The sequence below is a fragment of the Sceloporus occidentalis genome, unplaced genomic scaffold, assembly GCF_023333645.1.
Source record: "Sceloporus occidentalis isolate IW3139 unplaced genomic scaffold, rSceOcc1.0.p SCAF_7, whole genome shotgun sequence".
NCBI lineage: Eukaryota > Metazoa > Chordata > Lepidosauria > Squamata > Phrynosomatidae > Sceloporus > Sceloporus occidentalis.
Window position 1 is genome coordinate 32,556,702 of NW_028316987.1, and position 13,018 is coordinate 32,569,719.

At 42.8% G+C, this 13,018-nt stretch overlaps 1 protein-coding gene across 1 annotated transcript in view; it reads left to right on the forward strand.

The window, feature by feature from the left end:
- Positions 1 to 6,917, forward strand: part of LANCL2 (LanC like glutathione S-transferase 2) — a 34,470-nt gene extending 27,553 nt beyond the window's left edge. Inside the window, exons 7-9 of the mRNA XM_089532530.1 lie at positions 130 to 306; positions 3,032 to 3,104; positions 4,826 to 6,917. Coding sequence (XP_089388656.1) covers positions 130 to 306; positions 3,032 to 3,104; positions 4,826 to 4,941 — 366 coding nt within the window. The 3' untranslated portion in view covers positions 4,942 to 6,917. The remainder of the gene's footprint in view (positions 1 to 129; positions 307 to 3,031; positions 3,105 to 4,825) is intronic.
- Positions 6,918 to 13,018: the final 6,101 nt, after the last annotated feature.

A 13,018-nucleotide genomic window follows, 5' to 3' on the forward strand; every position in this document is an offset into this window, starting at 1 on the left:
TTTTTAGCTAATCGGTGAACTTAGATGTGTGGAAGATAGAACTATAGTGCCGATTGGAAAGCACAAGGGTTTGAACTAGGTAGCCTGATTGTCCCCTTCCACACAGTGACTCTTTGTTAATTTCCACAGGTGTTCAAAGAAGAGAAATATCTGCGGGATGCCATGGAATGTAGCGATGTCATTTGGCAGCGAGGACTGTTGAGGAAAGGGTATGGCATCTGCCATGGGACTGCAGGAAATGGTTACTCCTTCTTATCTCTCTATCACCTTACTCAGGATAAAAAGTACCTCTATCGAGCTTGCAAGGTATATTTTTCCCCTGAAGAGGCTCCATCCACCCATTCTCCTTCTAAATATGTTTTTGAGTAATTATTACTGAGGGCAGATCCCCCACACTAGTTGACTAATATATACTAAAAGGGAAGAAGCATTTTCCATCATAAATTATCATAATCTTCATCTATAATAATAATAATAATAATAATAATAATAATAATAATAATACGTTTTATTTATAGACCGCTATTCCGCAATGATCATAGCGGTGTACAGTAAAAATTGCTATACAATACAATATTAAAGGTGACAGTTAAAGGGAAGTGAAGCCTGGTGGGAGCTAGCCTGCCTCTCTCTCCCTCAAGATGGTGGCTGAAAGGAGGTCTTTCTCCCAGATTGGGATTCGAGGTAGCTTCCAAATTAAAATGATTACAGTACAGTATACAGTGGGTCCTTGGTTTCCGCAGGGGATTGATTCCAGGACTCCCCATGGATACCAAAATCTGTGGAAGATCCCTTATGGAGATGCAAGTTGCAAGTGGTGCACGGCTGGCGAGAGACTGAGCAGCTGTGAAATGGTGGGAGGCATGGTTTCGTGCCAAGCACTACACTTAGCAATTCCCACCATTTCACAGATCCTCAATCTCTCTCCAGCCTCTTGTCTCCAGTCTTGCTTGTTCACCCCTTGTGCTTGGTGTTGTGTACAGTGTTGTGTTGTATATCTTGAATCTTCAGTTGGTTGAATCTATGGATACAGTGGGTCCACTGATGTTGAACGTATGCAAGCTGTCATCATTAAAACAGAATTAAACTGTTCACATTCAAAAATAATAAAGCATTTCCATTAAGGGCTTGAAATTGTATCAGGTGCTGTATAAATAACAGTAGTTTTGCACTTCTAAAATAATCTAAATCTGAAGGACTTTAAAAGAAACAAAACAAAAGGAACAAGGGAAGAACCAAAAGTATGTCCAGGTATGTTTAATTATGTAAAACAAGTGGGAGCTGCTACAAAGCATTGCAGTGGGGAATGTTTTTGTCCAGGTTGCCAACCAGCCATCCATGCCCTTCTCCAGGATATCCCCCCTCTCAATTTTTCTCTATTTTCACCACCCTCAATAGTTAATATGCATTTCACTTCCACTGTGTATACATAGTCCCCTGTGAGCTTCTTTTGACTGTGTTCCCTTGAGCTTTCAGGATGAAAGGTTAGGAACATTTCCCCCACTAAAGGCAATCCATAGATTTCCCCCATGTCATCTTGTGTATAGAGAGTGACATTTTGACTCCACATACATTCACTTTGAGAGAATGAGTTTGGTATCAGTGTATAACAGGAATAGGAAACATCTAGAAATTGTCAGATTGCAGCTCCTATCTGCCTTAGCCAGCATAGCTAGTTGTGAGGAATCATGGGACTTAAAGTTCACCAACATCTAGAAACCCACATGTTCTGCATCCTTGGGAGTATACGTTAAGAAGAGTGTAGTGAACCCAAGAATGCCTCTAGTTTGCCTTGACTGGCTGGTTTAAATCCCAAGACCCTGACATAAAATAAAGACATTGAGACTATTAATTGAAGGAGGCAATTGGGAATGTAGGTTAAGGGACATTACTGTGGGAAATCTTGGAAATAATTTCTGTCATTTTTGCTATAAAACAAGCCCTTCACCTGAATTCCACACTTAACCAATAAAAATCATGGATAGAGATGAGAAATTCATCGGCCATTTGCTATCTTGTTTAAATCAGTACAGTATATTGACTGGGATAGAACTGAGGAGTAGGAGACTGATTCATTCTTAAAAAGAAACCAAAAAATCATCAAGGCAGTTATTTTCAGTGAGCAGATATATATTTTGAAGGGAGTGTATTTATCCTTAAGGGGTTATGCAGTATTGCTAAGCAGAAGTAGGTCCAAAGACACTAAAAGGGAAGGCCATCTCCTCCTGATGGTTGCCTGAGGAAAGGCACTGGTGAAATTTTTTCCAACAGTAGGCTTCTGGTTGCTCACTACTGCTCTCTAATGTAAACTGATGGCCATTTCACCCTGGAACTGATGTGCTGCTAATACCTCTTTGCTTCCCTGTTTCCTATGAGAGAGGAGGCTACTTTACACTCAAGTGTCAATCAGCACAGAGTGGATTTTGTTTAATCTGTCCTTCCAATTTCCTGAAATTGCATCATAGTCTTTAATAGAGCTGAAGCTAGATGTATTAATTTGGACAGATTGACTGCACAGAGTTCCTCTTTTTTGAATTGTGTAGGATTTTGCATCTGTTGAGTGTGTGTATGTATTCATTTATAACAGGGGTAGGCAACCCTTTTGAGCCGGGGGCCAGGTTGCTGTCCCTCAGACAACTGGGGGGGGGGGGGGAGAGAGCCAAAAAATAAATAATTAAATAATTAAAATAAATAAATAAACCGGGACAAATGTAGGACAAAATTTTCAAATGGAGGGCACTTTTTAAATAAAAAATGGAGGACACGCAAAAAAATTTGCTGATTTTTTAAAAAATGTTAAGATAAATGCATGTTTCTGAGCCTTCTATAGACAATTGCCCCACCATGCCCCTCGCGCGAGACGCCAAAGGCCCCAGCGGCAATCGGCGGCAGGACCGGGCTGGGGCCGGTCCCAAGGCCTCGCCGGGCCGCATCCGGCCCGCGGGCCGCAGGTTGCCTACCCCTGATTTATATTGTTTGCCAGAATACCCAGTCACTATTTCTTTCCCTTTATTTGCCTACTTTCTCTCAGTTTGCAGAGTGGTGTCTAGAATATGGTGCGCATGGTTGCCGTATTCCCGACAGACCCTATTCACTCTTTGAAGGTAAATCATATTTTATTATTTAAATCTGCAACCAATAATTATGTGAAGAAGAGGTAAAGCAGGAGTAGGAAATTCAAAGCAGTATGCTTTAAATTCATGTGTTTAAGAAGCTGGCCCCATCTCCTCCTGATGGTTGCCTGAGGAAAGGCACTGGTGAAATTTTTCCCAACAGTAGGCTTGTGGTTGCTCACTACTGCTCTCTAATGTAAACTGATGGTCATTTCTCCTTGGAACTGATGTGCTGCTAATTGCAGTATAACTTGCATGACAGAGTACTGAACTTTCCTTCTCTAAATTGCCACCAGCATTTGGAATTGGTTTAACACCCTATATCTGTACATTTGCTAAACTGAGGTCTTGTTGTTTTTTTACTGAATTAAACTACAATAAATGCAAGGGTATAGAACATTTCCCTCCAACAGAAGATTAAGGAATCTTTTGGACTCAAGAGTTCATCGTCCCCAGCCAGCAGAGCCAATGATAAGAAATGAAGAGAGCTGTAGGAGTTAGTTTCAAGTCACTTCTGTCATGAAAAGCTACTGGATAGCCTAGAGCATCATGTCTCAAGGGGTTTGCCAAGTGCTATGATGTTTCTCTTAATATGGATACTTTGAGTATAAATACAGACAGTCTTTACTTCTTGTGTAAAGCAGTACTTCCTAGTCAGAATTCTACTTGTTCTTTATGGCAGCATAGCTATTTCAGTCAGTGGCAGCAAGGAGACCAAAGGCTGAAAGTACTACTGCCGTGAAAGAAATATGCCAATGGAAAAGTAGGCTGCTAAGAGCCAGCAGGGTTTGGCTGGCTTCCCTCACCACTGCTGTGTCGCTCTAGAAAAAGTGCAGCCACCAACATAGTTGAGGGCTCCAATTACTGCACTTCAGGGTCCAGCTCAGCATGCTGACTGTGGGGTTCTCAGCTGGAGAGTACACCGTCCACATGTAAATTTAAGTAGGGCCACCTTGCCTTGTTCTTGCAGGGAAACCAAGATGGGGGGAAATGAAAGAACTCCTTCTACACCAATCCTGAGAGACAAGTAGGGTACAAAAATAATAATGCTCTTTGGAGGCACAGGGCTTCAGTCTGACAGTGCTAGTTTAGTACTTTTTTTCTTGTGAACAGGTAATTCTGTTTGTGTATATTTGTGCACAAGCACATGTGCACTTAAAATGCAGTTTCCTGATGGTTTAAGGAAGATGGGGGAGTTCATCTTGCTGTTTCCTTAGTTGGAGAAAGTGAAATGGGTATAGTGAGAGCCACATTACCAACACAGTACACCTCCCTTGGGTTGGATGATGGAAGACTGTAGGTTCTACCCCAGGACCGTGTGAATGCAGTTTACATGAGTTAACCCAGGTGGAGCAAAGCAGCAGGAGGAACCCTCTAGATAGCACCTTAGGTCAGGCAGCTGCTGGAGTTTTCCCTGCCAAGGGGAAGGCCTGTGGGGAGAGAAGCTAGCTCCCAGTCACACTGGTAGCTGGAGGTGTGCTTCTCCAGTTGACAGCTTGGTAACTGCAAATTAGTTCCAAGGGGTGATCCTTCTGCCTTCCATCATCCAGCCTATTCAAGGTGTCCTAGAGGGCAGTGTGATTCTGAGGACTCTCTCTCTTCCCATCTTAAATTTTTGTATCACTACAAGATCGTAGATGAAGGATCTAGTGCTCAAACTTGCTTCTGCTTTTTGTGTCCTTTTGACCATGGGTCTGATTTGCCTGTTTCAGGTATGGCTGGAGCAATCCACTTCCTCTCTGATGTATTGGTCCCTGAGAAGTCCCGCTTCCCAGCCTTTGAACTTGGTCCTCAAAGGAAAGGAAACAAAGAGGGGGACAACAGCTAAATGGAAACCTAACATGATGCCAAAAGCAACAAGACTGCTTAGTGCCTAAAGTACACTGAACCAACAGTGGAGTCTGAACAAAGAGTGAAAACATTCTCACCTGTTCTCCAAAGGATCATTTTTTGTCATTGCCACTTGAATGAGAGAATTCAACACCTCAATGTCTCATTTTAAGAGATGCCTTTTGCTTTGGCATAGAGCAATCTTAGTCTTCATTGGAGATCTCCTTTTTCAGTTTTCACAGTTGTCTTCAGCTCTTTTGAGTGTTCGCATGTTTCTTGGTGTTTGTAAGTGTGAGGTTTTTTCTGTTTGCTGTAAAGCTGAAAGCTATTATGTGACATCCAGTCTTGTTTTTCTGTGCATGACTGTAATGACAATACAGTTCTCTTCCTGCAGCTGGATATATGAGCTCACAGTGGGACTGCTATGTCTGTGGACCACAAGAAAAGAAAGAAGCAAGACAGGCAAATGCCCAAATTGATTGCTCTCTTCCAAGTTCATACTTTCAAAGTTACTGAACACATTTTCCCTCCACAACTTCAACAGCAAGATTCAGCCATACTTAAACACTTATAAAGTCCATCGGTTTCCATGCAGAAAGTCATGCATGTGCTGAGATCTCCTGTATTGAGATCAGTAGGATTTAACTGTGCCCAGTTTCTCTCTAAATTAAAGTGAACAAGTTTCTTCCCTTTTCCATTGCAAATATTTTTTAGCTTTTAGTTCTTCCATAGTGAAGCACTGACATCCACTTGATTCTGCTGGGAGATATTTAAACAAGTGTTAGACTCCTCTGTTGAAATATGTGAGGCTGCATTGCATCCTTGATTACTAAGCCTACTTCAAAGAGAGTAGGTTAGCATGAGCTCTCATTTCTCTCCTTACAAATATCCGTGTTCAGTATACTTTTTTTTAAAGAAGAAGAAGTGTTTTTAGGCAATCACTTTTCAAATTTGGAAAATGTAAGTGCTTGTTGAAAAACAAGAGCCTTTGAGCTAACTCCTTTGTTTTACAGCTTGCTGCAACTGACTAGAATTTCTCCAGTGATATGGAGGAAACTTACTGATAGAAGTAGCCAGAGCCTCTGAAAGTGATGGCAGATTCAGCCCAGCAGCAAAGGGATGGTAGGCAATGTGTTCCCAGAATCATTTTTGCAGTCCCTGCTGTTTTCTAGTTATTGCTACTGCTACTTCTGAAACCATCCCACTAAAATTTGCTATGTTTCAGCAGAGGGCATCAAGAACATGTCACTCAAAAGCAGTTGTGGAAAAAGCCTGTGTCTTGACATACTATATCCTGGCAGAGCTCAATGATGCAGTTATATCACAGGAATTCATACTGAATTTCAAGCAGCAGCCGACAACTGGAAATTGGAGATAGCAGTACAGCCCATGTGCGTGGGATTCATTGTGACCCCCTGGCCCCATAAAGTTGTCTGAGCTTATTACTGCTGTTGAAACTTCTCAGATGGGACCAGCCTACCCTCCTCTGATGAACCATGAAACTATAAATCTCCCTGCTGGGTGATATGAGCTCCCCCAATGCCATATTTCCTTCAATAGACTTTTGTGAAACATTTGTATAGAGAGCATGTCACTCTCAAGCCCAAGCTTCTCAACAGTGGGGTGTTTCTCTTCTTTTTGTTCAATTCTTCCACATCTAAAAGAAACTGAGCAAGATTTGCTTCACAGTGTGTACCTTTTGTGGTAGAGGTTTGAGGTAATAATAACCCAACTATTTCCAGACATTCCCAGTTAAGGATTGAATTCTAGTTTCAAATGGAGATGTTTAAAAGTGGTTGCATCAGATTGTTCTGATTCTGTGGTTGGTGACTACATTGTTTTTGACTAAGAGTAAAATGAATGTCTGAGTTAACTTTTATAAGAGGAGACGGTTGATGGAGGGTTCTGTTATCACAGTGTTTTCTTTTTTGGATTGTTTTTGAGTAAATAAATACATTCACCAAAATGTGCAAATATTCTAAACATTTTCTTCCTAACTGCCAGTTTGCTAAAAAAGAAAAAAATTAATTCATTCGATATCTGGTGTTGGAGAAGAGTGCTGAGGATTCAGTGGACATCCAAGAAGACAAACTAATGGGTCCTAGAACAAATCAAGCCAGAAATCCTTATGGAAGCCAAGATGACTAAACTGAGGCTGACATACTTTGGTCACGTCATGGGAAGAATGACTTATTGGAAAAAACAATAATCCTAGGAAAGGTGGAGGGAAGTAGAAAGAGAGGAAGTCCGCATGCTAGATGGATGGATTCTATTAAGGAGGTCACAGGTATGAATTTATAGGAACTAAGCAGAACAGTGGGAAGACAGGGAGTTTTGGAGTTGTCTTATCCACAGGGTCGCCATGGGTCAAGATTGACTCAAGAGTGGTTAAGCACAAAAGCTAACAAGAGTATGAAGCTGAAACTGCATGTTCTATGTAACACAGAACTGCTAATGCCAGCTAAACTGTATGGTAGTTCTTTGTAAGATCACTTCTGTTCAGTTGTAATTTTTTACACTGTCTGTAATATCATCATGCTTTATGTAGGTTTATTAGCACTTCCATTCTGTAGCATTGAATGGAGGGAGGAGAGTGAAGATTTGATGAGCGATGACCTGTACTACAGCCACTCGCTCACAAACCATAAGGTTGCAAGTTCAATCCCAGCCAAGGGGGCTCAAGCTTGATTCAGGCTTGCATCCTTCCATTGTCACTAAAATGAGTACCCAGCTTGTTGTGGGGCAATTAGTTTACACTTTGTAAACCACTTAGGGAGTGCTTAAGTGCACTGATAAGCGGTATAGAAATGTACTTACTATTGCTATAAGATATCCTTTATCTGTAAGTATGTGAATGAGATATCCTAAATAACATAACATGTAACTCCACCCTTGGAGGCTGATACTATATGGATGAATGTCCCACGGAGTTAAGTGAAATTTGTTCCCAAATTACATTACACAGAATTTTCACCTTAGGAAAATTATGTGAAAAAAAGCTGATATTTTAATAGAAAAGGCTGTGTTTGGGAATTGCCTTGGTTTTACAGCCAGTAAATTATCCAAATATATATTTGATTTTTAGATTAATCACCTCCTTTTAAAAATATTTGATGTGTTTAAAGCTTACGTAGGGGGAAAAACCCCTCAATTTATTGAGGTTGTTTACTGGCTAAGAGCTGGTGAGCTGGGGGAGAGACATCATCAAACTTTAATTGGAAGAAGATTGGACACAACTTCAATGAAACTACAACTGTTGAGGCTGGCATGGCATGAGGCAGATCCCACAACCTGACTTATCCAATTGAATGATGCAGTGCAAGCAGAAACTACTCCCTGACCTGAAACAGGGATTAGCAAAGTGATGGCAGCTACTTCAGAACACAGTCCATGTGTGATCCTCTGCCATCTGAGGATAAAGGATGTACTGCCACCAAGCTGAGCATTATCCTGTATGCCTTGCTCCCATCAACCCAACAGGGGTACCATGGAAATGATGGAAACAAATCCCAGTTGCTTTTTCTAGTTCTTCCCTCATGGCATGGTGCCACCAGAAGAAGCTGCCGCAACCTCCTCCCACCAACCATTACAGCTGCAACTATTACCAGAGCCCATACTCAATCCTAAACAGGTGTTCTGTCCCCAGTCCAAAAGATATACCCTACCAGGCCAGTACAGTGTCTCAATGTGAAACAAAATGTCGAAGTGCTGAATATGATGGCCACCTTGTGCTTTCAGAATACCAATTTCCTTGTTGACTTTTCTCCTGGCCCTGTCATCAGATCCACTGCAAAGGTCACAACCACAGCCATTGGACATAATTCAGTCACACAGGAGATCCAAATATGCATCCTCCCACTTGCAAAAACTGGGGTGGAACATAATTTACTTGGAAAAACAAGTGCTTGGCTGGACATAACCCTGCTATGCTGCTGACCTCCACCTCTCAATAGCCTGTATATGGCTCTTGGGTATGGTCATGCTAGTGATCACTGTGGCAGCTCCAATCTTAAAGGAACTTTTACCAAAGTCCTTGGTTGAAAATCTCCAGTGGGCCAAGCCCAGCTGCAATACTGAAACAAATTGGAATCCTGTTACAGGCAAACTATCAGCATGCATGAGGAAAGAACCAGGCACATGAGGATGAATTGCCAAACAACCAGCAAGACTGAGCATAAGTGGTCATCACACACTTGGAGGTGGATGATGTTATCTTTCCCCAACTAGCCCATTCTGGATTTTTTTGTGTGTAAGCACACCTGTCCTGGCTCTAGGATGACCTCCCTCGTAGGTTTAAGGTCCTCCCTCATTGCCTGTCCTACTGTTGGCTACCAGCTCACTGTCCTGAAGGGGCCCAAAAAAGGTCATTAAAAAGACTGCCCTAAAAAGCATAGCCTCCTCTACTGACCAGCAAATATTGGACAGGATATGCACCAACACCTGAGGAGGGTGACTGTTATGGGCCTCCTGGTATCCCGCAGAAAGGGTTGCCCTACAAAAGAGGACAGAATTACAAGTATCCTGATGGCCGAGTGGCCAGCTAAAGAAAACTGCCAGCAGATGTACAATAATCATCCTTATATGCAGTGCCTCCAGCCCAACACACAACTAGCTTTAGCTGGATAACCTAAACATTCTGTCTCAGTGATCTGGTAAGGCAGAGGTGGGGAACCTATGACCCTCCAGGTTCTGATGAACTGCCATTCCCATCATGCCTCACCTCCCCTTATGGTGATGCTACATGTACACATCACAATAAGGGGAGGTGCTACAACCAAGCTCTCATGAGCCTGGGCAAAGCTTCCTTCAGCTTGGCTAGTGGTGAGGCATGATGGGAATGGTAGTTCATCAGAACCTGGAGGGCCATAGGTTCCCCACCCTTGTGGTAAGGAATGGGGTGTGCAGTGCTGCAAACCTCCAACTTTCCATCCTAGACCATAGATCACTGGCATATGGGATAGTAACAGGTTACCAATGGAGGTGATATGAGCACAACCCCGGGTGTCATGGACTGCCCTGGGCCTGACTTAGAGGCACAGTCAGAGGACTCAGACTGAAGAAATGGAGGAGGCTAACACAGACACAGATCTGGGGCTGCCTGGATCAGCAGAGGAGGCTCAGGAAGCTGCAGAGGGAGAAACAGACTCTAGGCTGCAGGTGCTAGGACCTGTGGAGAGAAGATAGGTCTAGGAGTCTTTGTGGTTCTTTCAGGCTAGAAGCCAAGAGGAGAGCTAATAGGTTTCAGCTGAGAGAAGCAGAGGCCTTTTATAAGACCTCAAGCTGCAGAGATTCTTTGCAGCCAACAAGCAGTTTTTCAATCTTGTTGTTTCTGTATTCCTTGCTCTTGGATTCAAGTTATCTGACCTCTGGACTTACCTTGTGACTAAGGTCTTGTCTGCCCTTTGCTTGACTGACTGATTGACTGGTATTGTGTGACCCTTGGACTGGACTCTGGGCTACTCCTTGGCATATTCCCCTGCTGTGCTGCCCTCAGTAGAGGTAAGCAGGACACCAAGTGGTACACTGAGTTGGGGACTGGCACTTGTATGGATGATTCTTTGTTTTGTTTTGTTTGGGGCACTGAAAAACATGGAAACTTGATGCCATTAGGAGCCCATCCAAAGGCTGAGGAATGTCTGACCTGGGGTGAAAATGAGTCATCTGTACCGCACTATTTTTAGTGGTGCCATCCACCATTATGGATTGGATTGCTGTTCCAAGATGCTATGCCTTCAGAAGAAAATAAATTGTAAAAACATATAAGGCTGGCTAACTAGCTTAGGGCCCGAACAGACAGGCCAAAATAAAGTAGCTTCGGGCCACTTTGGAGGTGTGCTGTTTAAATGATGCACACTTCCTCAGAGGCCAGAAGCCATGCTGAAACTGCATTCTGGTCCTTAGGACTGAAGCACAGCTTTAGTGCAGCTTCCAGCCTCTTAGGACACATGCATTGTTTAAACAGCACATTTCCAAAGTGGCCCAAAGCTAGTTTATTTTGGCCTGTCTTTTCAGGCCCTAAGTCTCTCTGGGTGTGTATTCTTAGCTCACATAAGATTCAAGTGTTCTCTATGGCCTGTTACAGACTGCCAAAATAAAGCTGCTTCGGGTCTCTTTGGAGGTATGCTGTTTAAATGATGCATGCACCCTAAGAATCTGGAAGCTGCACCAAAGCTGCACTCCAGTGCTTAGGAATGGAGTGTGGCTTTGGTGCGACCTCCGGACTCTTAGGACCCACGCATCATTTAAATAGCATGCCTCCAAAGAGACCCGAAGCAGCTTTATTTTGGGCAGTCTGTAACAGGCCTATGTATCTCTTGAGGTTGCAGGAAACCAGTGTCCTGCACACTCAAGTTGGAAATGCCAGTTTTCCAGAGACTTGAAACCAGGGAGAGAAGAAATAAGGCAAGAAGAATATGTAGTTGAGTTTATAACATTAATTAATTAAAATACATTGAAACATTAATCTTACCAAATGGGTACTGCTACTTTGGATAAATGGCTCTGTGACTAGCATTTCCAGCTTTGTGGCAATGTCCTATTATTAGCTTTTCCTATTGCTTCTATAGTATTGACTGGAATGGAATGCATCTGAATTAAATTGAGTGATTGTGTGGGTTTATTGTGCAAAGGGGATGGGCTTGTGTTAGTAGAGGTTGCTGCCTGAAGCAGCAAGAGGATCATGTTCCGTCCTGAGGATTTTGATAATGGAAGCAGGATGTCATAATTTAAGAAGGGACAAAAATCTAGACAAAGAGGGTTGTGTTATTCTAAGTCTCATTAGCACTCATAGCCATATGCCTGGCAGCTGGTTTGCAAGATCCTGTTAGCATACTTGCCCTAAAGGCACTTGCCTCCTTGGCAAAGGTACATTAATTATGCTGGGCTTGACAACTAATTCAAGGAGGTATGTCGCTGTCCATAAAGCTGAGATGGAGGCAAAACAGTAAGGAAGCCTGCATCTGCAATAAAATGTCATTACTTGACACACTTACAGTTCTTAGCAGAAGTTTCAGACACATTGATTACAATCTAGACAATTAGCACATGATAGGTTTTCAGATCCACCCTGAGTGGATCATATTTTAGAAACAAAATATTTGTTCTGTATGTTTCAGACATAGCTGTTCATTTCTGTTTTTGCATATAGTTAACCTTCCCACTGGAGTTTGACACACAGATGCTCGTCTGGTTGTGCATCCCTGTCTTATGTATGGGGCTAGTATATATGTGGCAGTATTGGGCCCATTCCCAGATTGCACCTTTTGCTTCTGCAAAGTGGGAAATCCTCGCCTGTGGTTTTTCCAAGTGTCCATCCACACTGTAGAAAAAAACTGGTTTGGCACCACTTTAACTGCCCTGGCTCAAGGCTATGGAATTATGGAAGTTGGAGTTTGTTGTGAGCCCAGAGCGGAGCCCCACAATAACCTCAACTCCCAGAACTCCATAGCCTTGAGCCAGGGCAGTTAAAGCAGTGCCAAACCAGGTCATTTCTCCAGCATGGATACAGCCCTGGACACACAATGAATTCACCCTTGTTGTAATTAGAATTGTGTAAGGGAGAGCTGGGTGACCACACTCACTGTACCCATCAGCTTCCCTGACAAAGCAAGGTTTTGAATTGAATGGGAGGCTTCCTGCTGCAGATGTTCGCCCTTCGACACATGGAAGGTGGATTTGCAGTGGGCACAGTTGGTTTGCTACACCTTGCTATTCTTCACATGATTCTTGGCCCACAAGAGATCCTCACTGCCCGTGTGCTCCTCCCATCAGTAAGCTGGGCATTCTCTGCACAAGAATACACAACTCCTACCACATCTACTGTGGTGAAAAACCAACAGTCAGCCCCCTCCTCTGTATCCATGGACTTTGTTATCCACAAATTCAAGCAGGCATGGCTTGAAAATATTTTAAATATATATAAATTTTAAAAAGCAAACCTTGATTTTGCTATTTTTTTAAATAAGGGACACCATTGTCCTATGCCATTGTATATAAGGGGACTTGAGCTTTGGCATCCACAGGGGACCTTGGAAACAAACCTCAGCAAATACCAAGGGCGCACTGTATATCCAGCT